General features: G+C 48.1%; 2 protein-coding genes across 6 annotated transcripts in view; one reads left to right on the forward strand and one right to left on the reverse strand.

Moving 5' to 3' along the window:
- The first annotated feature begins 2,188 nt into the window (after nt 1-2,188).
- On the forward strand, nt 2,189-6,232 carry LOC146194055 (uncharacterized). The gene is made up of 3 exons (XM_084602951.1): nt 2,189-2,411; nt 2,482-2,637; nt 5,933-6,232. The coding sequence occupies exons 1-3, from the start codon at nt 2,272-2,274 to the stop codon at nt 6,207-6,209; spliced, it is 573 nt and encodes a 190-aa protein (XP_084459077.1). The 5' UTR covers nt 2,189-2,271; the 3' UTR covers nt 6,210-6,232.
- Nucleotides 6,228-27,644, reverse strand: part of sxc (O-linked N-acetylglucosamine (GlcNAc) transferase sxc) — a 42,898-nt gene continuing 21,481 nt past the window's right edge. For all 5 annotated transcript variants that reach the window (XM_084602949.1, XM_084602946.1, XM_084602947.1 and 2 more), the window contains exons 7-11: nt 27,120-27,319; nt 20,166-20,382; nt 18,773-20,083; nt 13,688-14,262; nt 6,228-6,566 (exon numbers count right to left, since the gene is read on the reverse strand). In XM_084602949.1, coding sequence (XP_084459075.1) covers nt 6,416-6,566; nt 13,688-14,262; nt 18,773-20,083; nt 20,166-20,382; nt 27,120-27,319 — 2,454 coding nt within the window. In that variant the 3' untranslated portion in view covers nt 6,228-6,415. The remainder of the gene's footprint in view (nt 6,567-13,687; nt 14,263-18,772; nt 20,084-20,165; nt 20,383-27,119; nt 27,320-27,644) is intronic.

The raw sequence follows: 27,644 nt of genomic DNA on the forward strand, positions 1-27,644 counted from the left end.
ATCATCAAACAGCTATTCGGCCAGAGCTGCAAATCTGTTTTAACCAATAACGGTGCACTTTGTTTCCGTCGTCCAGCCCGTTCTAACTCGAGCTATTGCTTTTTTGTCGGACACTGAAAAGAAGTGATATCGTGATCATCAGATTTGCATAGGCCGCATTTGAATTTTACCACTCCCGATTCAGTTATGTATTCGGGGTTAACTCTATATGAACAACATTTCTGCATATGGCCTTCTCTGTACCACCTGTAACAGTGCACCGGTCTAGGTTTGTACGTTTTGGGTCGCACCGTGCGGCCGTTGTAGTAAAATCTGTCCGGAAGAGTATCTGATTCCTGTATGATAGAAAAGTGCCTCTGTTCCCCATACGACGTGCGGCTAACACAGTATGTGTTCCTGATGTGTTTCTGTATTTTCTGCAATACTGTTTTGCAAAGGCTGTGGCGCAGCTGCGTTGATGGCCAGTTTAGAGAACTGGGAATCTATTTTTCATGTTGTTATGCATGCTGAAAATAAATAGAAACACTAGCAGACCATGTAAAACCAAAATAATGCGCCAAAAGGGCAGAGAGAAGGGCGCAGCGCATGCTAGCATTCATATCGCGTGCCTTTCAGCAAGACCCAAAGTAGTTGCCGTCGGCCGCTTGGTGTGCTACAGTCAAATGGGTCGCTGGTCCCTATGGGAGTGTCCGCTCTTTACCAATCTCTTTCTCTATGGTTCTACTAGCCTCTAGACTGCGACGCGACCGATTGCGCAATCTCGACCACCGCGCTGCGCCTCCTTGCCCTCGTCGACAAGGACTGACTCACGCCTGCATCCCCCCTGCACGGACCTAGCCCTCCTCCTCACTGAGAAAGCCGCGCACGCTGATGATGGCTTTCTATTAGCTTCCAGTTCTTTCTAGAAAGCCAAAGGGGCGGGGGGGGGGGGGGGGGGGGGGGGCATAGCTTTGACAGCGCTAGGCCGTTTCCATTCCATATAGTGGGTGGAACAGCGCGAAAAGACGAAACACACAAGAAGAGACGCACAACAGCGCTCGTCTGTTGTGCGTCTCTTCTTGTGTGTTTCATCTTTTCGCGCTGTTCCACCCACTATGCAATTGTACCAACTCGCCCAACTGTCCATCCTACTTCAACGTTTCCGCTCCTCCTCCTCTTCTGGAGGATTCGGCGGCGGTTATTAAAGAGCGCGCAGCGCAGCCATCAGCGGTTCTGGTTCTGATGCTGGTCGTCGACAAAGATAGCGTAGCAGGCAGGCCCCTACTGAGAAGTCGAAAAAGAGCTACGCGCTCATTCTGCAGTTAGTCTTTCGCTTAGTCTCTTTAGTAAAGTGTTGTCGCCTCTCTTCCTCGTGTAAATAAGTTTTCTGTATCTTGTGTTTGTGCTATATAAAGTTAATGTTCGTCATGTTACTTCAAGTGCGTCGTCCTACATCTCACTGAGTGTGTGTGTGATCTGCACGTCGCCTGCCCAGTCGTCGGGCCCCTTGGAGAGGTGCGGAAGATTTGAAGATATCAACGAACCTGAGATTTTACTACGCACCGACCAAACCATTTCAAAAAATTGGGATGGATATGCTCGGTCCCTTTCCAAATTCACCTGTGGGTAACAAGTGGGTCATCGTTACCACCCGCTACGCTGAAGCAAAAGCTCTGCTTAATGGTACCGCAGGAGAACTAGCCAAGTTCTTCGTCGAGCGCATTATCTTGCGACACGGCGTCCCCGAAGTGCTCATCACGGACAGGGGAAACAGCATTTACTGTGGAGCTCACTCAAGCCATCTTGAAGTACAGCCACTCAAGCCACCGGAAAAGTTTGCAGGAGGGTGACCTTACCCTCTCGTCCTTGTCAAACGGTCGAGATATCCCTTGGGACCTAGCTAGCGATTTCGAAAGCTTGTCAAATGGTGGTTCTCTGCTCTTCGAGGTCCTGGCTGCGCAGCAATACCTCCCATGGCCCCTTACTGTCCACTAGGAGGATTCGGTGCAATTCCACATCATATGGGCTAGGGTGGCTCGTCCTCCATGATTTGTAAGAACGGCGCGGTGGCCACGCTTGTATCGCGAAGCACGGCCGGTCTCGAGGGAGAGAGAGCGCTTCTTCGCTCTCCCTCGAGACCGACCGTGTGCGAAGCTTCCATTTTGCGTCACATGTGGCGCGCATAACTTCATGCTTCAAGCAATTTCAATGACAAATAGGTCTAGGCACTGAAATGTAAACAAATATGGAAGCGGCCTGTTGGTACTTCGCGTTGCGGCATGCTTGTTTCGTATGTTTGACGTTCGCTATGCCAAGTGGTGTTTAAACAGCACTTTAGATCTGCTGACCTTTGAACACATGGTCTGCTCACTTAGATTACTGGCAGTAAACAAAGGTAATTTGCGATCTAAGATGCCGCTGAGGAGAAAAGTGTAAGTGCGCCTTGTTTTTCTTCGTTTATTTGACACTGATCCGCCGACTGATTGATTACGTCTGTTACAGAGAAGACCTGTCCGGCGTGCGCTGTCAGAAATGTCTGGAACTTGGCCATTGGACCTATCAGTGCACAGGGAAACGCAAATACGTGCACAGGGATTCAAGAACAACAATCCTCAAAAACAACGTGAAGAAACAAATGTTGGCGAGCGCAATACAGCTGTACGTATTGTTTGCCAGTACCTTTCTGCCTAATGTATGTAGCTGTTACTGCAACGGTGGCTTGTGTGCATACTTCTCTGTGCACTTTGTGTACGGAATCGATCCTTGTGCATTGGCCTATTATTCATATAGAGGATTTGTAAGAAGGAATATTGACTAAGCATTGTCTTATTCAAGTTATCAGTCTTGTCTGATGACTTCTTTGATTATAAAGTTGGAATAGAAGAAATTTTTTATCACTGGACAGTTTTAGTCGCTCCCAAGGCCAACTAGAAAGATTTCACCGAGAACTGGAATGCATAAGCTTGCAATTTAAATCAGGCCGATGGCATGTATATTCAAGACCATTTGGAACTCTCTGTTGATAAGATACCACAAGGAAATGATATAAAGTGTGGAATTGTTTTGCTGTAATCATCGAGAAAAAAAAAGCATTTTGCATGACTATTCCAAGTAAGAAAGTCTAACACATAAACAATTACTCCAAAATCAGATGCATTATAATGTAGTATCGATGTCACAGTTACTAATAGCCTGTATTGGAGTGAGCATACCAACTGTATGTGTTGGTATAATGCACGCTTAATTTTTTTAGAAAGGAAGCAGTATAGGGTCAATTTGAATATACAGGTATAGATTGAATGTGTTTAGTGACTTGCAAGTACTCGATCTATTTTTTCTGCCCATCAGTGGCCCAAATCAATAACGCCCCTGCTTACTCGAACACAACTTCCAGAACTAACCATAAGGAGAAAGATAGGCCAACGAAACTTTCTTTACGTACAGTATAACATTAAATTATTCTAGGATACTAGCTTTGGTCTGCAGCCTCTTGGAAGAGAGGCAAATCATCGAAATCACCCGCATGCTGTTATGACCTAAACACAAAAGGTTGTCTTTATAGGGAGTGTGGCTTTAAGCGAAAATTTATTTTTCGATGCCGTTTTTGTCTTTAATTTTGTGAAAAGCCTTATGACTAAAGAAAATGAAGCAGATGGCTGGTTGAACACTTCTTCCACCCCTACTGGGTTGCTACAGGTCAAGGTGTATAATGTTTTAATCAACACAAATTTTCAGTTTTGATTTTTGCAATGCAATTTCCGATAACTTTGAAGACAGTTTCTTGTAAAAGTTTCTTGTAAAAAAATATTTAAAAAAAAAGGGGGGAACTGCAGTGTGGTCCTGAATGCATTAAAACAAATGGGTTCAAAATAGTTAAAACAGTCACTTCACTTTAATACCTTAAAGACCCTCATTAGAGGGTATTACGTAAGGGGTGGGGCACACAGAAATGAAAAACAATAAATTTGCTCTGTAAGGCAAGCATTTAGTCAGAAAAAAAAAAAAAAAAAAAAAGCCATTTGTTCCTGTGTACACACAATGCAAAGCCACCTGTGGTCCATGAAGCAATCTTTTTTTTAGAGTGCCTCCCAGTGGATCTTAGCAACTGAACTTCAGTAGAGGTTTGAAAACAAGCGAATACAATAATTTTCAGAGTCCGTTTTCTCCTTGCTTCTTTCGTAATTTCAATAGCCATGGCCCCTTCTCGATGCAATTCTTTATTTTTACCAGACAGTCTGGAGGGTTTTCGGGGCTTAAAGCTGCAGATCACAGCTTGACAGGACCCAGAAAGCAACTACATGGCAGTCTCAAATTATTATGTAACAACAGGGAAAAAAAAAAAATACAGTGTAGTGAAATACTTTTGTGCACTTATACCAGTATAACATGGCGAGCTCGATGCAACCGTACATATTGTCTGCTGGTATGTGGACCCTTCTTCCTGCAGCATGAAGCTGTTACTGCAATGGTGGCTTCTATGCATTAATGGGCTATGTTGGTGCCGCAAGTGTTCGCAAAATGTGTTGTTGGAATTTGGTCCCCTTGCGGCGACGTCATCAGTTAGTATGAAAAAGTGCTGTATCATCAAGCCACGATTCATGAAAAGTGTGGAGTAATTCAAGTCATGGGTCATGAAGCAAGAAAGTTCAGTTTCTAGAAAGGCTTCGACTAGGAGCCATCAACGTCGCACCAATGCCAATGCTTTCGCATTTTCTTAGCGCAGTTTTTGCAGTGATGTCAAGTTTTGTTATTGTGTACGATTCTGGATGGTGTGATTTGGGAACCTTTCCTTTGTACTCTCAATGCTTGTTCAGTTCAGTTCAGTCGTGTCCGACTCTTCGTGACCCTATGGACCATGTCACGCCACGCTTTCCGGTCTTTCACAATCTTCCTAACATCACATAACTTCATCTGCAGTGCCTCGAGGATGCCATCTAACCATCGCGTTCGCTGCCTACCCCTTCTCCGGCGACCCTCAACCTTTCCCAACATCAAATCTTTCTCCAGCGACTCCTCTCTTCTCATCAGATGACCAAAGTAGCTGAGCTTTAACTTTAGAATTTGACCCTCCAATGAGCAGTCAGGGTTTATGGTCAACAATATCGACTGATTTGATCTTCTGGCAGTCCAAGGAACTCTCAAGAGTCTTCGCCAGCACCACAATTCAAATGCGTCAATTCTTCGGCGGTCAGCCTTTTTCACAGTCCAACTCTCGCATCCATACATCACAACTGGAAAGACCATAGCACGAGTTATACGGATCTTGGTTGGCAGACTAATGTCTCTGCTCTTTACTAGGCGGTCAAGGCTAACCATTGCTCTTTTTCCCAGAAGCAGGCGTCTAATTTCATGGCTGCAGTCTCCTTCCGAGGTAATCTTGGAGCCCAATGCTTGTTACCACACTGTAATTGCCCGGAGGACGAGTATTATTAACACACAATATGTAAACCTGCCACAATGTTTCGGGACTTGAACCGTGAAACAGCCAGCGGGAGGAACACACAATCCGACTGTACATTGCATTCAGAGGCCACAGACTGCTGCTTTCAATAAGTGTGCTGTGCTGTGTACCTAATTATCTGCAGGCTCAGCCACGCTTGAAGGAATCAATAGAGACCGATGACAAAACCGTTGCAGTGATACCAGATTTGTAGTCTCCATAGTTCCTACTTAGTAAAGAGAGAAATTCTTCCCAACTTTTTCATCACGTTATGGAAAAGGATCCACACTGCTCCTGTTTACAGTTATGTGGAAAAGTATGTCCCACAAAACCTGTCAATGCCTAATCTAATGTTTACTTTTAGTTTAGTTTGACGAGTCTTTGTTGGTTCCAAGCTTCATTAAGGCATCCACACCATCAAATGTTTTTCTCAAGTTTTGATGATGACTAGCACCTGAAGGGAAAATACTTGTGCCTCTGACTCCAGTTTTGCTGTCGCTGCCTCGATTTCAGGAAGAGGTCTGTCCAGCCTGCAAGGCAAAGCAGTGAAAAGTCTTCGAGTGGCTCGGACGGAGAGTCCCACAGTGGAGATGAATCAGATTCCAGCAGCAGCTCGTCAAGTAGCAACAGCTCATCAAGCAGCAGCAGCAGCAGCAGTAGCAGTGACAGCAGTAAAAGCAGCGGAAGCAGTAGCAGCAGCAGCAGCAGTAGTAGTAGTAGCAATGGCACATCCTCCTCATCAAGTGGTACTGCCAAAAAGGCACCTGCCAAGCGGAGGAAAGAGAAATAAACAACAGGCACATAAAAATGAAATTCTTTTCTTTTTTTATTCCCAACTCAAAGCCTAGCATGACAAGAAAAAGTCCAGTTTACTAGGGATGTTTTCTTTCGTAATGTTATATTTACAGTGCTTAGAAATGGTCACAAGGCGCTAAAAGAGCTGTGGTGCAAACAGGAGCTGCCCCATGGTGATGTGGATGACGATCGACCCCCTCCTCAATCTGTGATGTGATCTAGGGGCTTGTTCTCTTCATAGTTGGCCCACATCTTGAAGAAAAGGTTCTCCAAGTTGGACGTGTAGGTGCGCACGTTGAACAGAGGGCTCTCCATGCGGGCTTGCCACACCTTGGCCCTGATGGCCTTGAGGCTGCAGCAAGGTTAACACAGGACAAAATTAGCCACAAAGCCAGGAACAACTCTCAATATCGCTGGTGCTGCACCAATGTTTCGCAAGTCATAATAATCCTGGCACAAGGCTGCAAAGTACAAATACAGTGAAAGCTCGTCAATTCGAACCTCGATCATTCAAATTTTTGGTCCGGCCAAACACCCTGTGTATAAAAAAACCCGTTAATTCAAACGCGACTCGGTTCCGCTACGGACAATTCGAACTACATGCCGCCGCGTGTGGGCAGCTTGGCACATAGCACGTGGCCAAAAAAAAAAAGCACCTCGGCGAATGTTCGGCATAGAGGCTGCGCACGTTCAAAACTGGGACAGATCATATGGAACCAGGTAAAACAATAGATGAGTGGGTAAAGCCTAAATGGCACCATGACTGCCGCGCCGGAGGTGGCCGCGGTGGCGGCTATCTTCCGCGCAACCTCCGAAAGGAATGCAACTAAATAATAATTCCAGCCCTGTTAATTAAGAAATACGGATAAGTACTGTCGGCGTGGTCCCAGCCAACGCCCATGAATGGCTATGACTTCAGACAGGCACTACAAATTATGCAGATTTTTTTTTTTTTTTGCTAGTTGTCCATTTTTGCACATATCAGTGGTCAGTGGAAGAGCGCGGTCAGCCACGACATGGCCACCGAGATCACCCCCGCGCGTGCGCTTCTCCTAAAACGTGAGCGTGGAGTGAGGCTGTGATAAGGCGAACGCCTGAAAACGAGGCTTGCACAATCCGACAAGCGCTGACACTCTGCCAAGTTCGCTTTCCCCTTCTTACTAGAGCTAAGGTCAAAAGGTGAGCACACCGTGATGTTATTGTTGCCTTGATGCACTGCCAAGAAATGCCCTGTGGACTGTGTCGAAAACAGTTAGCGATGACGTGCGCAGGCATGTTCTTCCAAACGTAGACAAGAATGTTGACCGCGCTCAGAAGATCCACATCGTACTGCTTACCGACTTCATTGCACAGTAGCATGCGTTCCAGCACCCGCCTGTGGTATTTAGTCTTCACATACTGAATTATACCTTGGTCCATCGGTTGGAGGGCCGATGTAGTGTTGGGCGGCAAAAATACAACTTCAATGTTGTTCAGTCCGGTGGCACTGTTATGTGCACTACAGTTGTCAAGGACAATTAACACCTTGCGGTTCTTCGCGGAAAACTGCCGGTCTAACTTTTGTATCCAGCCGCGAAAAATTTCCAATGTCATCCAGGCCTTTTTATTAGCCCGGTACTCCACCGGAAGAGCAGGCACGTTCTTAAAGCACCGCAGCTTTTGTGCCTTTCCAATGACGACAAGCGGCAAGCGCTCTGTCCCTGTCGTGTTTGCGGCTAAAAGAACGGCGACTCGTTCTTTACTCCTTTTTTCCTCCGATGCAGGCATCTCCTTTCATTGCCACAGTCTTGTCAGGCAATGCCTTAAAGAAAAGTGCTGTTTCATCAGCATTAAAAATGTCATTTGGATCATATGCTGCAATATGTTCCAGCAGCTGAGCGTTCTTCCAGTTGTTGGCAACATTTTCGTTGACGGCACCTCTTTCGCCGCACACAGTCTTGAAAACGAGACCATGTCTGTCTCTAAAGCACGCACACCACCCTTCTGACGCTTTGAATCCATCGATATGCATCATCAGTGCAGACCTCTCGGCCTGCGTCATGATGAGGGGTCCACTCAATGGGAGGTTTGCATCACGCGAGTTGACCACCCACCGAAGCAAGGCTTCTTCCAACTCCGGATGAGCTGCTGTTCGCAGACGCTTTCTTGACGCTTGGAACTTCTCACTTTCGGATGCCTGAAGAATCTGTTCTTCATTTTTTACATATGTGCTTAAAGTACTCCTTTTAACGTCATATTTTTTCATTGCTTCTTGTCGGGAGAGCCCGTGCCCGCAAAATTTCCACTTTGGTAGCCAAGTCCTTGGCCTCGTAGCTCTTTGGCCGTTTCGCCGGTGTTGCCATCGGGGGCGAGTGCGGTGATACCAGCGCACAACAGAGAAGCAACAAGCCGCACTAAAGCGAGCAGCCTTCAATACAACAGCGTAGCGCACCAACAGCAGCAAAACGACAAAATGGCACCGCCAGTAACGTCGACTCGTGAAAAAACAAGAAAAAGCGCCCATCCAGCCACTTGGCGATGCTGCTTTTGGGTATCAATATTGCGCATCGTTCGTCTTATTTTCGTTTTCGAGCCTCGGTAGCTGCCCGAAGTTGTCCGAATTATCCGTTGCGCAAGTCAAATCTGTCCGAATTAACGAGAGTTTCGTCCCATAGACTCCTATACATAATTCTGTGGACCAGGCGCGAAGGTCGAATTATCCGATTTTCCAAATTAACGGGAGTCGAATTAACGAGCTTTTACTGTATTCCTACCCTTTTTTCAAAGAGATTAAATCATGGGAAGTGCATCAGACCCAGCTGAGCTCGGTGTGACGCATATAAATTTTCATTTTTTCCTTCAGCTATTGAAGAATGGAATACGCTACCACATGAATTCATGGACAATGTCTGCCTTGATATTTTTCTTAAAACGTCGAGTCATTTTTCGAGAAGCAAATGGTATAACAAAAAATAGTTCCTAAAATGTCTTTATTTATTCACTGCGAGTGTTCAGTTTAGGATTTTGTCTTATTAGTATCTAGTGACTAACATGTTGTTTTATTGTGTTGCTTCGCGGTTCTTTTCAGTGCTTCATATGGACAAATTCAATGTCTGTCATAGTGTTGCAATGTTTTTCATTTTTTAGTGTGTTCCGATGTTTTGCATTTTGTATAATGGTCTCATTAGTTTGCCCACTCCTGTAAGAGAAGAATGGGCACACCCTTGTGCTTTGCTCTATTGCGTTTTTCCTCTCTCCCAAACACCACAACACCACGGCAGCATTGGCTGCATCTGCTCCACACTGACGGTCATGCACAGACACAGCTTGCAAACGATCACCGCAGATATGCGCGCCTTTAGAGAAAGGGCGAGGCGCTGCCCTAAACCAGCCATCGCCCAACTGTTCTCTCATTCCTTCCGTGCGTGGCTTGAAAACATCACGCGGCAAATGGCTGAGGATGATGCAATCGTTTTTGCGGAAGGTGCACCTGCCAGTGCCATGGTGCGGAGTTCGAGAGTTCGATATACAAAGCAGCTTTCCTATACTTTTACATGCAATTTTCAAGGGGACATTCCGTGCGTTCGACATAACCAAAATTCGAACTATCCGGGTTCGACTGTACATTCTTGTCTGAAATTACCTGGAATGTGTGAGACTGAACCAGCATGCTGTTATTGACTTATAAGAAGGTTCGGACATAGAGTTTTACAGTACTGCCCAGGTAAGAGTTCACAAAGCTGTTTGCACACTGCTGACAAATTAGGGAATGTGTTGGCCAACAGAACAGGCTGAGCAGTGAACAATCACAAGCCATCCTTACAACAAATTTCGCCACGGATCCCTGTGCGCATACATCTCAGACTGCTTAGCTCCGCACCTGCAACAAAGCTGCTAGGGTGTATAAGAATTGGCGCTCTGCCAACTTCACCCAAAGCATCACCCAGATTCACCAAAGGATAAAACACAGGGAGATGTTGTGGACTCAGAGCATCTTGACAGGCTGCCAAAGTCAAGGCTGTGGACTGCCACAGTGAACACACAAAACATAACTGATGAGCTCCGCATGTTGCGGAGATTCAAGAGAGAACAGCCATTCATATGAGGGGACAGACCTGTGTTAACTCAGCTTCAGTTGCACTCCTGAAGAAGGAAACAATTCACCTTAGTTTTCATAGTTCTTCTGACGGTATTTACTGACTTTAGAAGAAGAAAAAGCCTGTAATTATTGGCTTAGGGAGAACAAAAACAGCAGCCGTTTCTCAGTTGGTTGTGTCAGCGCTTGTATTTTCCCTAGGTTTATGTGTTGTTTCTGCAGCATCAGAGTATCGTAATAAACTATCCTAAAGGGAAATTCAAGACAGTGCAAGCTCTTCATACATTTAAGCGATCACACAGTTGAATCCCGGTACAATGAACGCCTCTTCAACAAACTTTTCGCCGCAATGAAGTATTTTGCATTCCCTGTGAAACCCCCATAGGACTTAATGAATTAAATTTCCTCAAAAACCAAGTACTTTGCGAACACATATTCCCTTCTCAAATTTTTTTTTGCAAATTTTCGCGGGTGAGTCGTCTTTCTTCAGAAGGTGAGTGCTGGAGAGAGACTTTCTCGTTCCAGCCGTTTATTTCTTTTGCATCTCGGACCGCTGGGGGAGGGGGGCACACCCATACCGCACATCCTCCTTGCGCGCACCACTATTTTTTTTTTTTTCTTTCAGATGCCCACGTAAATCTTGAAGTGACGTCATGCCCTGCTAATTGGCTAACTCCGTTCTCCATGTAAAAAAACGAGTCTGCGCTTCCCTTTGCTGGGCTTCTTCGATTGGTGCAGCTCACGGTCATGGTGCTCGTGGCCACCATGCTCGCAGTTTCCTGCCAAGCAGAAAAGCACGTCATGATCACATGCGAGCGGTGTTGGCCGGCAAGCGTTCACGGCTCCCAAGCGAAGGGAGGCTGCTCAAAAGCGCGTGTAAAATGCGCCAGCGCGTGAATATGACGTCATCTGCTAGCATATATGGCGGCGTCATCTGCTAGGAACCGAGCGCGTTTTAGGCAGGCTGAGGACTGGTGGGCGGAGCTTCGTGCCCTGTCGGAGAAAAAAAAATAAAAAATGTGAGGCGGGCTGAGAGCGCTGCAGGAAGAAGCCCACTCCTCATCACAATTTTTCTTCTTTGTGTGTCCCTGCCGTTCATGTGCATCGTTCAGCATGGTCTCTTCTCGTCTAACTTTCTAGAATGTCACCGCCAGCGAAGATTTTACAAGAAAAAGCGCATATTATGCCAAAGCAGAAAGTGCGAAGAGGGCGAATATTGCCGCACATTTTGGCATCACGCTGAGTTCGTTGTCAACGATACTGAAGAGTAAAGAAAGCATCGGCAAGGCACTTGCGTCAGGCACTTCAGCTCAACACAAGGTGACGCAGCCAACATACGAGGAGCTTGATAAAGCTGTCTACGCCTGGTTCGTTGTAACGCGAGCCAAGAAGATCCCGCGTAGTGGAAGCACTGTTCAGCAGAACGCCCTCAATTATGCCTGTTTGCTAGGCCTGAATGACTAAGGCCAGCACAGGTTGGCTCAATCTCTTCAAAGCGAGGCACAACATCAAGGGAGAAGTTATATGTGGTGAAGCAAGTTCCGCAGACACTGGCGGCGCATCGGAATGGGTGGTAGACGTGGCTTACGTCTACCACAGTCTATGAGCGTCTACGTGCAGTCCGATATTTACAATGCAGACGAGACGGGCCTTTTTTATGAGATGCTGCCAGCGAGGACATTAGATTTTAAAGGGCAGCGTTGCCAGGGTGACAAGCACAGCAAGAAAAGGGTGACAGTGCTGCTATGCACAAACATGAATGGAGCGGTCAAGCACCCCCATTAGTTATTCGCAAAAGTGCCAAACCGCGCTGCTTCAAGAGAAACGGAAGCCTGCCCGTCAAATACGTTGCTAACGGGCGGTCTTAGATGACCTGTGCCACACTTGCGGACTGGCTTACGGCATTTGACCGCGACATGAGCAGGCAGAACTGAAAGGTTTGTTTTCTCTCGGACAATTGTTCTGCCCATCGCATTGACGACGTTAAACTGTCAAGCGTTGAAGTGCGATTTTTCCCACCGAACTGCACTTCGATCATTCAGCCGCTGGGTCAAGGCATCATCAGGAACGTGAAGTACGCTTATTGGGAGAGGCTGATTCAGTGGATTCTCTTGAACCTTGAAGCTGGCAGGGAGACAAAGGTGGGCCTATTTATGGCTCTTCAGATAATGGCTGCAGCGTGGAACGTGAACCGAACCACTTTGATCTACAACTGCTTCCAGCACGCCGGGTTTGACCAGGAGGCGACCAGCACAGCTACAGCCGTGGAAGATGACGCTCCATCATCGTTGACTCCGGGGACCAGTACGGCCTGGCAGGGAGACAAAGGTGGACCTATTTATGGCTCTTCAGATAATGGCTGCAGCGTGGAACGTGAACCGAACCACTTTGATCTACAACTGCTTCCAGCACGCCGGGTTTGACCAGGAGGCGACCAGCACAGCTACAGCCGTGGAAGATGGCGCTCCATCATCGTCGACTGCGGGGACCAGTACGGCCTGGAAATCCCTCCAGGATGCAAGAAACGTTGCTGGTGATATCGAGCTGGACGTTTTCCTCAATGCTGAAGCAGATGTGCTTTTCTATGAAGAGCTAAGTGATGAGGACATCATTTAAAGTGCTAGCGAGCCGAAAGAGCCGCCGTCCGATGCTGAAGACAACTCTGCCCAGGATTCACCCACCTTGGCAACCTCATCGCAGGTAATGGATGCCTTTGATGTTATTAGGAAGTTCCTGGGCTCTCACAATGAAGACATTGCGATGGCTCTCTTAACAGTGTGTGAGAGTCGCGTGATGCCACTGCTGGCAGTGAAACGCAAGCAGACAAAGCTTACGAACTTCTGGAAATAATTTTTTTTTTCTTGCTCAAGTTGTCTAAGTTCCGCGTTGACTAAATTTTTTGTCCGCCCCACCGATTTCATTGTAGCGGATTCAACTGTATTATGCAAACCCAGGTAAAAAGGTAGACATATCTTCTGTATGAAAGTGCATTCTGTACAAGGCACATGCTGGGGCACAAAAAAACAAAACAATGGTATTATGCCGAAAAGCTTTTTAAGCAGAATAATATCAAGGATATTTCACAGTACATCTGCACTTCTAAATTTGCGCTAGTTACCCTCCCCACATTTTGGCTATGTGCACACTGCCCTTAACGCACAGCAAGTGGCACTCACTGCAAGTCAGGGCTGTTCCAACTCGGGCAGGCAAAATACTTGCACAAGTTGCCATGACTGCTCTGCATCATCAGGTCTATATGATGCATGCCTATGGCCTCCACATTTTGTATCTTCCTTTTAAAGTATGCACTGATCAGCACCAAGTGGCCACTCGGCAAACTGCCAATATGTGGCTGAATTCCTAATATGGCTCATGCATACAGATGCTTGTGCACTCACTAGTCTCTGTCGGTTCCTAGCCGTATAGCAATGTCCTGGTACTCCCGGCGAGACCGCGCCACTAGCTCAGGCACGCCCAGGCAGTGGAGCTGGGAGGCAGCTACACGCGACGCCAGCGTCTCCCCCGGCCACGTGACGACGGGTGTGCCCGCCCACAGGACGTCCATGCCCGTTGTGTGGCCATTGCAGAGCGGCGTGTCGAGGCACACGTCGGCCAGCTGTCCCCGGCGCACATGCTCCTCCTTGGCGGCCACATTGGAGAAGATGATGCGGCCTGGCTGCGAGAGGCCCTCGGCCTGGGCCCAGGCCTGTACGTGGGCCTCACCCACTGCTGGAAAGCGCAGCAGCCACAGGACGCTGTTGGGGACCCTCTGAAGAATGTGCACCCACATGCGCAGGGTGGCCGGGTCCAGCTTGTACAGCTGGTTGAAGTTGCAGTACACGACGGCATCTTCGGGCAGGCCATACTGTTGCCGGCAGGTCACCAAGATAGCCCGAGGCGCTTCTTCACCAGTGGCCGCCCGCGTGTTCACCTGTGTACTCGCCAGCCCATTGTGCACCAGCACTCCATTCACCTGCGAGAATGGTCAGATCAGAACAGTAGGGAAACTCCACTTGGGTGCTTAGTAGCGCCATCCAGAAGCGGCCAATAAAAGCTGTCTGCTACTGCCGTGGTCATTGTCTTCAGAAAATCGCTTCGTTTTCTCTCTTAGTTATCTCCATTACTCTACACCTAGCAATTTCCACTAATGCACCTCTTCAGCTGATTTGTAAAATGAGTGTGCATTCACCAACAATGTGAAAATTTACAACTTGGACACAGTTTACTTTAATGACCGCAGGGACCACCACTATCCGTACATATCTGAACTTTGACCAACTAAAACCGCCGTTTTTGGTTACAGGGGTCCTATGGGAAGTTTCGCAACTGTAATACTAAACAGCTCTGACCAGTGTTGCTCGTTGGCAATGTAACACACACAGCCACCTCCGCACTGTGCATCTGCACCTGTTATATTACTAACTTCCCCCTTGCTTGTCAAACGTCTCCTTTTTTCGTAACGCAGTGCCAAGTCACAAGAACAATTTGTCCCAGTTATGGGAGTGGACTGCACAATGCATAGCAAGACTACCACAACACAAAGAACTCCTTAACTACGAGGCTTCCACTCCACTACTGAGCATATGCTACACTATATAATAACTGCCAAAAATTCATTTTAAAATGCTATAGACAAACAAACCATACTTTTGTGACATACTCCATATATATGAAAACATCAAGTGCCTTTAAACATATGCGAATGTGAAGTGTTGGGAGAGCAACCTATATTTGGCTAATACCAGTTCCTAGCTTTCCTCGTCACCATCCACATTTTGTTACCAGCATCGAATGGCACATCCTTATCACCACAGACATCACTTTTGATCTCGGTGTTGAACAAAGTTAAAAAACTTACTCTGTCATTGAACCAGTTTTTCCATGACCTCTGCATTTGCAAGAGATGGGAATGCAATTTTTTTACCATTTCAAAAAGTAGCAACCTCGTACATGGAGAACTATCCCTACTTAGTGGTAAACATATCAAATAACGAAGTATACAGTTTAAATTCCTTCTCAAAAACAGTCACTCTAACCGCTATGGAAGCCAGTGGGTTAATGAGATGGCAAGAGGTCATGAAAGTGCAATGCTAACACTGTGTTCTCTATTTTTAAAAACATGACTTAACCGATACTGCTTTTCATGGCCGAATGCCTTTCTTCTTGCTAACCTGGCAGTCTGGGCATGTTGGTGTAGCATGACTTGAATGAACAGTGCACAATGGATGACGACACAAGGGAAGGAACAATGCGGCACACAAGCGTTCACTTGCAGCCATTTATTTCAAACCTCTGCTCTCTTCTTCCTTTGTAAAAAGACTTCCACGAGGAACTGGAGAGGACTCAAGGTTATCCAGAACAAGCTGAGATCCTTTCATGAACACCGGCCAAACTATGCCCACTGTAGGACAGAGACCTTTTTCCCACAGACCCTCAACTCCCTCCTGTGCCAGCTGCGGACATCTCAGCCCCGAAAACTTCCCGATTCCATCTGGCTCTACTAAAACCTACCGTAAAAAAATTATTGGAGATACTTAGGCTCCACTGTTAAGGGTATGACGCGATAGAGTAGCGCACAACCCAACCTACCAAGCAGTATGTCTGACTCGGTGTCCAAGAGCACTCGGCCATGTCGGTTGCCAGCTACCACTTTCCAGCTTCACATTCGTGATCTTTCACTTGCAATGCTGCTGCTGAATGAGGCCATTAATGCTATCGCATTAAAACGCATTAAAATAGGTATTGTTACAGATTTTGTCATTTCAGATTTTTCCGCATCATATTATATGCTGATCCAAACAGTTTTCTGCTTAAATATGCAGTTCTGGTCTCATTATTCAGCGCTATCATCATCAGGCTTCCAGCAATAGGAGGCCCTATGTAGCAGTGACGTCAGTTGACTGTTTCGATGGTTTCGTTTTGTGACTGTCGCAGCCACGGTGCTCGCGATGCACACGCGACTGAAAAAAGGCTGAGCACACCTCACATGATGTCGGGATTGCGAAAGCAGCACTCAGCATTTTGCATTCATCTCTCACGGGCCTCTCCAGCCATGCTGGACATGTCCTACCGCCAGGTTCGCAAGTGCTCGACCAGCACTAATGACCAGCACTAACAAGGAGTTCGGCAGTTGAAATTCCAAGAAATGCAGGACACCAAAGGTGTAGGTGCCAAAGAAGTTTCTATGGAAGGATCTCTCTCGCAAGGGAGTCTCGGCATATAGTACACTGAATGACTGCTTGAGCCCATAGTCTGAGCACATCCTGGGAGCATAAGCTGCACGCAGTGCGAGATGCGAGCTGGCGTAAGCGTCCGAGCTGCATGTGGCACAGCGATTTACAACAGGACAACCATGTGGCTTCCACGACTGCCGGGGCAAATTTAAGCTGCCCTTCTCAAGCACAGTATGTGAAATTCTCTGATCAAGTGTGGCGGCAAGAGAAGGTGAGGTAGTGGTGGTGTAAACTTTATTGGCCATTAAAATGCAAAGCCCCCTCATGGCCTATGGGAGGGGCCCACGGAACCAAGTCCTCCCTTACAAATGGTGTGCCAGACTCTGCAGGGCCAGCCTGGAAAGGGAGGATGTCGGTATGTAAAACATGTGAGTAGTACATAAACGAAATTAGCTGGCTTGCTGCATAGTCGGCAGGAGGCAGAGAAAAGGTTGGGGAAACGTCCATGCATGACTGTCGGGTATGGGAGTGTAAGAGTTTGTAGCCGCTGCCAGAAAGTTAATTGCATGTTGGATAGCAATGGTAAGGAGGTGCGTATATATCTGTTTATTGCAGCGGTAATATTCAAGAATGTCACTGAAATTTTGCAGACACTCCCCATCGACGGAGGCGATGTGTTGCTCTCCCACCCGGAGGGTAAGATCTCGGGCGAGGGCGTGTGCCTCTTCGTTTCCGGGTAGTCCCTGGAGCCCAGATGCAGATGAGTGTTACCTTTCTGGTTGGAGTCCAGCGCCTGAGTATGGCGCTGGCTGGCCGAGATATGCATCCAGAGCTAAAATTTAGGATGGCTGTTTGAAAGTTGCATATAATTTTGGTGACGACCAAGGAAGACATGGCTAGAGCGATAGCCGCCTCCTCAGCCGTGGTTATAGATGAGGTGTAAATGGTTCCTGCTGTGACAGGGCAGCCGTCGCTGCGAACAGCCACTATCACTGCCTGTGCACCTGAGCGAGGCACCGGTGTACACAACATTAGGATCCTCTCCATAGTCTGTGCAGTGCCAAGGCCCGGACCTTCCTGCGTTTTTCATCGCGTTCTGGATGCATGTGTTTTGGGAGGGGGGGTATCTGGAGTGCAGATCGTGTGGCAGTGGGGATTGGGTCAGTGCCGGATATTCCACCGACGAGTGATAGGTGAAGCGACTGCAGAAGAGCTCGTCCCGTAGGGGTTCGTGTAAGTCTGGCTAAGTGTGCCGTTTCTGTTGCTTCACAGAGTTTCTCAAGAGGCGCTCTGTAGAAGCGCTCGGAGGAAGGCGTAAAGCGGCACGCATGCTGCTCCTAATCAGGCCATCTAAGTGTTCCCTATCTTTCGCCAGGAAGGGGAGGTATAGTAGTGCATATGTGATTCTGCTGGTAATGTAACACTGTGTAAGTCTAAGCGTTTGATTCCCGTAAGCCTTTTTTCCTGTGTGCCACATGTTTGGTCAGCCTGATTGTCTGCTGAGTGTGCTTTTGAATTATTTGAATTATATCAGTATGAGATCCGTGCGTCGTGAAAAACATGCCTAGTATGCGGATGTTTGGGACTGTGGGAACTGATCCTGTACCCAAATTAAGCTTAATATTGGGAGATGTGCCAGACGTTCGGTGAGGTTTGTATATGAAAAGTGCCTATTTCGTTAGGGAGCATGATAGCCCTCTCTCATTTATATAGGTGGAAATTATATTTAGCACTGTTTGTAAACGGTGCTCCATCTCTGCGTCACTACCTCGGCATGTCCATAGTGTAATGTCATCGGCATAAAAGCTGTGGTGCAGTTTAGGCATCGAATCAAGTAATTTGGGTAACCCCAAAATGCGGACCAGCACTGGCACATGAAGGTGCTTAGCCCTATCTGACTCCTTGTGCAATGTGCCGTTGGACGCGTCGGCACACTACACAGTATGTTCACCTCATGGAGTGACCACAAAATAGCGCTTGTGGTGAGCTCCCTCCACTCGCATGATATACGGATGAAAACCTTTTTCTCCAGTTCTTGTTACCCTGAGATCACATCTCATAAGCAGGTCCGTATTATACAGTATTTGGGTTTCCACACTAGTTGGAACTGCTTTTACCGATCATCAATTATTTTCCTGTGGTTGCGTGCCTTTCAAAAATCCATCGCTCCCTTCATCTTCTCCTTGGGACTTTACAGAAGCATGAGATTATCCCTAGTCATGCAAATTTTGAACTGCTCGAGTACTTTCAGCAGAACTTACACTTCAGCCTTTCGCTATGGTAAGTATACAAGTGGAAAACAACGCTCACCTGGGCCTGCACCTGGCCAGAGCTGATCATGGCTTGAACCGTAGTAGGCAGCTCGATGACCGTTTTAACCACCTCGACGCGCTCTCCCTGCTCAGCGGCGGCCACTTCGCGGATCTTCTTCACCTCTGTCTTGTCCATGATGGGAGACAAGTCTGTCGCATTCACAATGGATACATTGTCCGGCACCTCGCCATTGCCCTTGAGTCGGGATTCCCGGGAGTCAATGATCGCTCGTTCCATGAGGTGGGGAAACATGTGACGGTGGTCCCCAACAAAGAAGGTGTGTGGCATGTAGGCCAGCTTTTCCGAGTACTGGCTAGCCAGCTGCGGCGGAGATGTGACACGGTCAGTGATGAGGTAGTCCATGAAGGGAGCCCCACTGGTGCCAGGGTAGCCTAGCCACATTGCTTGCACGGGGGCCGGCCGCAGGGCAAAGATCTCGTTGCGAGCGCCCTTCGTGTAGCCGTTCATGTTGACCAGAATGTGGACGCCATCGGCGTGGATGCGGTCAGCTGCCTTTCCATTGCATGGGATCTGAGAGAGGTCTACAAAGTGCTCCGACTCTGTTGCTATCTTGGACCGGAAGCTAGTGCCATCATCTGGACTGAGAGCATAGCAGAAGACCTCCACGCGGGACTTGTCATGCATGCCCGGTACACTCTGCATGAGGTGTGATGTGGGGTGGTTTCCAAAGTCAGAGCTGACGTAGCCAATGCGAAGCCGTCCCTGCCGCTGGCGGGGGTGCTGGTAAGGTGCCCGGTGCAGCACCTGGATCTTTTCGAGGCACAGATTAGCGTGGCGCGCTGCAATGGCCTTGCGGAACTCATGGGAGAGAGGATACAGCATGGAGTGATGAGGATGCACGGACGGCAGGCGGTTCTTCTCGAGCTGCTCTGCCACAATGGCGACCAGCTTCTTCATGCGTCCTTCGTAGTCTGTCCAGTCACACACTATTTGCAGGCAATGTGCCAGATTGCAATAGGCATCTGGAAACTCGGGCTTCAACTTCAGCGCAGTCCGATATGAGGCAATTGCCTCTGGTATGTTACCAGAATCCTTGTGAATGGAGGCAAGGTTAGAGTGGGCGTCAGCAAAGGCTGGGTTTATCTGAATGGCACGCGAATAGCACTGGAGAGCCCCTTGGACATCGCCCATCTCTTTCAAGGTGTTCCCCATGTTGGAGTAAGCATCAGCAAATGTCGGTGAAATTCGGATGGCCTCCCGGTAATGGAGCAGGGCTTCCGACAGCTTTCCCTGCTGCTGCAGCACACTTGCAAGGTTGGAGTGGGCGGCCGCAAATTCCGGAAACACCTGCACAGAGCAGTACCAGCTGACGTTAGCAAGCAGTTAGAAAGCTCGTAGAAGCAGCCCCAATTCCACTTGCAGGCCTTACCTCGAGTGCCTTGAGATAGAGACGTGTGGCTTCCTCAACAAATCCCTGTTCTCGCTTTATGTTTGCCAAGTTGTTGAGAGAGTCAGCATGGGTAGGGCAGAGACGAAGTGCAGTCTGGTAGCAGTCTTCAGCCTCGGTGACCTGGCTTTTCTCCTTGAGGGCATTGGCAAGGTTGCAGTATGCATCGGGAAAGTTTGGCTGAAGGTCAATGGCACGCCTGAAACAAGACCCATGCGAGAAAACTCATTAAGCGAGAAACCAATGTTACCAGTTTTGCATACAGGCCGATTCCATAAATCTATCTCAGAGCTCTGAGAAGTTAGATGACCCATCATGCAGTTGTATTTTCTAGCTACACTGAGCGCAGTAAATACTTCGCTCAGGGGGGCTCATGAGCTCCAACCTGTGCGACTGACGACCAGCCGTAGGTGAGAACAAAAACCGCTTTAAGGGGGGATGAGGGGATCGGAGCAAACTATTTTTTGACTTAGAGGGATGAAATTTGGCAGGCTGGCTTGAAATAGCATCAAACAGAAAGGTATAAAGTTTCAAAATGATAGCTTCAGTAGTTTTTATTTTACCATTGTTTATATGTTGGTAACATGTTGCTTGCTCGTGGAAAGCCTAGCATGACAGCAAAATGGGCTATGGGTCTGTAAATGTTCTAAATAGTTACTAAGAAGTGTGGTCTAGGTCAAGATTCTCCTTAAATTTTTTTAAACTTTTCTGCTCTTTTCCTAAATGACTTATTATACATCTTCTCTTTATGTTTAGAAGGTATCATGCTCTAATTACTGTGTAATAAAAAAACGGTGAGCCTAAATAGCAAATCTGAGACTGTCTTGATGTAAAGCACATTTCAGCAATTACAACAAGACAAACGGGGTAAAAATCCATGCACCCATTGCGATGCTGCGCTTTCCACAAGCAAGGTGGTAAGTTCAAAACGAAGTTTTCAGAAAACAAGCTCGAAAGTTCCAAACTGGCACACACTGTCTAAAATGCTCCTGCACTGTAAAATTTCATGTCTCTGGCAGCAGGCAATTTCTTAGACCTTTGTCCTTTCAAAAGATGGGCTTTGTGTGCCTTCTTAATGCGCTGAGAGTCTTTCTCGGCGGCCCGCTGAAGAGAAAGGGCTCCAGGGCGCAGGCCCAATGTTGTGCACAGATTTGAATATGCTCTCAGATTGCCCGAGTTGTACTTCAAAATCGCCTCGTGCACTGCTGTTTCCACAGCGAACAGTGAGGCATGCTGGTCTTTTGATAATAGTGACCAAATCACTGAATGGAGGCTCTCAGCCGCATTTTGAGTTTTGCCTCCCCTGCACCGGGCCAGCAACTGAGGGTCTGAGAGGCGCTGGTACACTGGCAGAAGTGCTTCAGCGACCTTCGGTGATAACTTGTACTTGTGAGGGGGTGGTGGTTGTCCTTCTGCCTCTGCTGATCAATGTTTGCACCAGCTAAGGGGGCCAGGGGGACACAGCTCATGATGGGGCTCACCATCCGTCGACGTCACATGATAATAGGTCGACATTACTGCCCTTTGCATTTCTTCAACTTCTGAGTGGTTCCGCAGAGCGAGGCCATAGTAGTCAGTCAGTTTTTTCATCAGCTGCTGTGTCAGGCCCCCCTTTCCACCTAGTGGCTCTCCTTTTTTAGCCTTGCTGACCAGGGAGCGAAGTGCAGCACCCATCCGTTTTTTCACGTGATTTATGCAGTCCTCTTTGGAGAGCTGCACAAAACCATAAACTTCTTCGTCACACAGAGTGCGGAACATGCGGCTGTCCCCATCACAGACTATGTTTGTGTACCGGAGATCATTCTTGCTCAAAGAGCGCCTGAACAGCTGCAGTCCAGCCTCCACCTCCATTCGTCCAGAATTCACATCAGTGTTTTTCTGGCACTGGTGCTGTTGCTTCCACTCAGCATAAGTGGGGTCACTTTCAGCTGGCTGTCTGCTGCACCCAAGGCAGAAGTTCGAGAGAACCACACAGTCTAACACAAGCCCTGTATGAAACTCAATTACACAGCCTACGCCAGTGTGAGAACTGTGGCCACTGTCAGCCACGTGCCATCGTACACGACTGTAATATTCTTTGAAAAGGTAGTTTCCATTTCTGTGTACACTTTTCTTGCTGCCTCTACAGCATCTGCAAAGATGTTGTTTGCAGCTGCTTCTGCAGCAGGCTTGAAAGCTTTTTTTTAGATGCTCCTCATATGTTTTGTGGTGTAATCCTCTATGTGAAACATTCATGGTGGCCCAGAAGTCATTGAGAGCAGTTGGTCCTTTACCAATGCTCTTTATCGCTTGAATTGATCTGATGTTGATATCAAAGGCTCTAGAACCACTCTGCCTTTGTGAAGACCATTCAGATTGGAGGGCACCACAGGAAATACACGAAAGTACCATCTTCACAGCTAGCCCTAATTTAGTTTCCCGATGCACTGTTAGGCCAGGCTGGTGACAAATTGGGCAAAGCATGGAACTAATCAGCAAGTTCAAGGCTGCTACTTGCACAAGCATAAATTCCTCTTCTGGAGGTGCGGAAATGGCATCTTCTCTTGAGTCAGTCAGCGCAAACTTGCGCTCCGTAGCTGAAACCGCACGAAGCGATTCGCAAACACTCGATGCTTGCACCTTTGCTGTTTCCGCGGACACAAATCGTGTTCTGAGGTGAGCTTGAATAGTGCGACGTTCACTGGATGAATATTCGTCACTGCGATGATCGGCCACCGGCGAGTCCGTGGAAGCGAGCTTGCACCCGCGATCGCCGTAACTCGTCGATGGCTCGGCCGCCGGAGCGTCCGCGAAAGCGAGCGTGCGCCTGCGAACACCGTAACTCGTCGATGGCATAGGATTGCCTTCACTCGCGGTTGTCGGCTGTGGACACATTTTGGAGTTGAAAAACACATCGTGGAAACGTGTCTCCACTGCTCTGCAGTCAGGCGGTGATGACTGTTGCAAGACAACTTTGCTCGACGAGCTTGTGCCGGGACGCTCGCATACGGTGACATTCACTGGCGCGTCGATCCTCACTGGCGAATTGCGCCCACGGCTCAACGGCGAGAAATCGTGGCCCGTCTCACCTTCGCTGGCTGGTGCCTCACCCGACGAACTTGCAGTGGCACGTCCGTGCACAGCGAGACGCACGTGTGCGGCGACGCTCACTGGCATGTCGATCGTCGCTGGTGAAGTAACATTGCACCCGTGCCTCGACAGCGCAGCACGTTGTTGGTTGTTCTCACAATCGCTGGCTGGTGCCCAACTCGGCATGAGATCGCACAGCACATTGGGAGAGAGATCGCGTAGCACGTTGGGCGCGTACTCCGCCGACTCCGAACGGACGCTCGGCTCGGTAGAACCACCTGTTGATGATTGCCGCTTCTTCCTTGCTGTAACAGGCTTGCGTTTTCGCTTCCCGTAAGCATACTTTGTCCGGAACTTCTTTTCGAACGTTCGCTGATCCATTGCACGTGGTCGAAGAATCGAAACGCAAGAAAAAGATTTGCTTTCCAGCGGCGGACAAAGCAGACGCTCCTTGCGCTGGCTGCCATTATTGCCGCGGCATCAGCCAATGAGGAGGCGCCTAGCAACACGTCGCGGCGCAGAGCCAATCGGGGCGCGGTATTCATTGGCTGCTTCGTGCTGCCGTCCTGCGGATATTCCTTTTTTGTGCGCTTGCTAGCTGGCAGAGAAGGAAGGGAGGGGTGGGACAAAGAGCTGAAGAGTCGGGCTTTCCAAGATGGAACATCGCAAGATGGAACATCAGACATGATGATATGGCTGTTGGCGAGGAAAAAAAAATGTACCGCTAATGTTGCAGTAGGCTCCACAATACCATATGAGGCAGCGAGAAAATTAGCTGGTTCAACAGCATGAGGCCAGTAGGTGAGGCAAGAAAGCATACATACTGATGCAAGACAGTGCCACATAAGCACGCAAAGCAACGCCTCCACTACTGCTGTAAGAGCCCCTCCAACACCTTGCTCATGTTTATCTAAGTGCCTGTCATATGTCGCCCCTATGCGTCAGTGAACAGGATGCTGGACATGCGCAGAAGACTTGGCGCCTGGGTACAGTCTAGTCCACTTATAACGATACTGGTTTCAACAATATACAGTCGAACCCGGATATATCGAACTCGAAGGGGATCGCGAAAAAGTTCGATATATCGATAATTCGATATACAGAAATTGGCTTGTGACGGCACTTATGATGTGAAAAAACGATACCGTATTTGCCACATAATCAACCCACTCGCATAATGAACCCACTCTCCAATTTTGCACCCGAGAATTTGAAAAAAATAAAATGCGTTAAGGCCAGCTCGCTCACATGCAAGCGATTGAGCGATCTCAGCGACGAGCGGCAGAGACAGAGCGAAAAATTTCCAACTTGTTGGAACTGCGTCCCGCTGGCTGCTCGAGCCACCGCGGCAGCTCAAAACAAGGTTTCTGTGTCGATGCGGCAGAAAATCGCGAGCGTTTTCGCTTGCATGTCGATGGCGCGCGTCACTCCGTTTCGGTTGTCGCATCCACAGCTCATTTCTTGGCAGCGTGCCAAGATGTTGCGCAGCGATAACGTCAGGGCGGGGTTTATCTTTTTATAGCTCCTCCGGTGGCGGGAAGCGAACTTGGCAGAGTGCCCGTGATGGCTCGATTGCACAAGCCTGGTTCGATTTATCATGCTGCACTTGGGGCGGGCGTCATGATCGCAGTAGCTGACGGCGTGCTTCCGTTGATTCATACATGCAAAGATAAACGGCTCCTGCCAAAAAAAAAAATAAAAAAATAAATAAAGCCTGCCGCTTCTTAACGTCCACAGAAGCCATATCTTACGCTACGTCGCGCGTACAGCACAACGATAAGAATGACTCTCGCAAAAAAAAAAAAAAAAAGCAGAGAGAGCTACCGCTTCTTAACGTCCGCAGGCGCCATAGCCACGTCAGCCGCCGCACGCAGAGGGTTCGCAACACACGCTGGAGGAAGCATTCCACGTCTGTCTGAAAACGGGCTGAGCTGGCTTGACGCATGCGTAGCGCGTGCTGAAGGAGAGAGCTTGGCAAAAGAATGGGCACACCCACACACATGGCTTGCAAACGTCATGTGTTGGCGAGCGGGAAACGATAACTGCAGATGCGCGCTCCTTTGGGGAATGGGCGCGGCGCTGTCCAGAACTGTCCCCTCTCATTCCTTCCGCGCGTGGCTTGAAAACGTCACGCGGAAAACGGCCAAGGGTGATGCGATAGTCTTTGGGGAAGGCACACTTTCCAGTGCGTGATGCGGAGTTCGATATATCTAACGACCGGCGAAATCGAGTTCGATATATGACGCGGCTTTCCTATACTTTTACATGGGATTTTCAAGGAGATATTCCGCGAGTTTGATATAACCAAAATTCTATATATCCGGGTTCAATATAACCGGGTTCGACTGTATTGGTTACAACAATGAAAACCTGCTGTACTGTCCACTTTTGTATGTTTTCTATGGTAAAATAACCTGCTTACTACAATGCCCCCTTGCCACATTATCGGTTACAACAATGAAGTCTGGCTCCTGAGTTCTCCTGCCAAAAGGTAGTGGAATGTCAAATCCTTGAAAAGAAAAAAAAAAAAAAAGGAATTCCAGCTGCTGCACCCTCCCTGCCGCATGCTCATACAATAGAACCTGTTTTCTGGCCTTCTCTGCACTGTAAAGCCAAACAAATCTCCAGCCCCCCCCCCCCCCCCCCCCCCTGAAACACAAATGGACTTCAATGACCAACACAACACAACGAACACAAATGGACTTCGCCAACGGAATCCACTGATCTGCTCCCTCACCCGCTCGCCCCTCATTTGCGCAGTTCTGCAGACGGATTTGGTTGTTTGTGCAAGTTGATTGCGTCGAAGTCGTTCCTGGCCACACAGTTTCTTTGTCTCGTTTGAATCACCGCCGAAACGGAAGATGGCTGATCGATTTTCTGATTATTGGACGACGTTGCCGGTGAAAAGAAAGCGCACAGTTATCGATTTGGAGACGAAGTGCAGTATTGTGAAGGAGTATGCTCTATCGCAACCGACGGTGTCGACAATCATCCGCTCAGCTGAGAAGTTTGACAAAGAAAAGTCCTCGCTTGACAGTGGGCACAAACGCGTTCGACAAGGCGCCTGACGACGACAGTGACGGCGACGACAGCGATGATGACTCAGTAGGGGAGGCTGCCTTAACGTTGTTCTCGCAAGAGGTCCTGGAGTTGATTCAGTCCCTCTGGGGCTTTGTTTTCGCGAGGGACCTTCTGCTGCACTACGTGGTGTACCTAGACGCCATGGAGAAGGATGTCGACACGCTTCGCGTGAGGCAAGCAAGGTTAACGAACATGGGGTTTTCTCGTGCAAGCCAGTGAGATGTACGTGGCGAGATGCTCTGCGTGCCCAAATTTCCTCTGCTTTTAAATAAAAGTTTCGTCTCTCTCTCTCTTCACCCCAGCATTACTTCGGGATTTCTCAAGTTTAGGGGCAGCAGCGACAACCTTCTTCCATTTTTTACAAGACCCGTTTTGGGGCCACCAAAACGATGTCTCTGCGGAGCTCGCATGTAACTTGCCGCCCGTGACCCCTCTCTGCAGTTATGCTTTTTTTCGTGCAAACCGTTTATAACAATTATCGGTTATAAGAATGGGAATTTCGTGGCACTTGAATATTGTTATAAGTGGATTCGACTGTATAATCCTCATGTTAAGCAGCTTCTTTCTATTTGCTTTCTTTGATATTTGTGACATCATGGATGAATATGCATCATAAAAATAGGTACACTGTCAGCAACATTTAGTGGACGTATAAAGATGGAGGGTGATTTCACTTGTTTGGTTTATAGGGCTTAACAAAAGATTTCATTTGATTGCCTACATTTTATGCTAAAAGAAATGTTAGAATCCATCACACAGGTGCATAGCAGAACACAATGTAGGTACCTGTACGTGTCCACTGCCAGGTCAATGAGGCCTTGTTCATAGTAGACGCAGGCCAGATTCCCGTGCACCACAGCATTGTTGGGACTCAGGTTGAGTGCGCGCAGATAGGCAGCCACTGCCCGGTCAAAGATGCGGGCCTCTTTCAACACATTGCCCAGGTTGATATAGGCATCCAGAAAATTTGGGTCCAGGGCCACTGCCTGCAATAGCACACATCAAGGCTCAGCAGCATAGCTAGTGAAAGCAGTTCATCTTGCCCCTGTGCCCTTTGCTCGCTATGCACTTATATAACAAAGCAAAATCAAAAATCGGATTTTTTTGTGACAGAACATTTAGAAAGTGTCCAAAGGGCCCTTTTACACAAACATTGCAGCAGCACACTTACTAGCTTCCAAAATTGGTAGTTTTGCTCAAAGCACAGTCCACACTGATCACCAGCAGATATTGGAGGGTTGATATTCAGTTAGTTTCAGTGCTAGGTCACGTTTGCCACACACGCTGACATCACTTCCAATTGTGCAAAAT

Source organism: Amblyomma maculatum, chromosome 4 (assembly GCF_055883805.1).
Source record: "Amblyomma maculatum isolate TAMU_Amacu chromosome 4, ASM5588380v1, whole genome shotgun sequence".
In the NCBI taxonomy this organism is placed as follows: Eukaryota; Metazoa; Arthropoda; class Arachnida; order Ixodida; family Ixodidae; genus Amblyomma; species Amblyomma maculatum.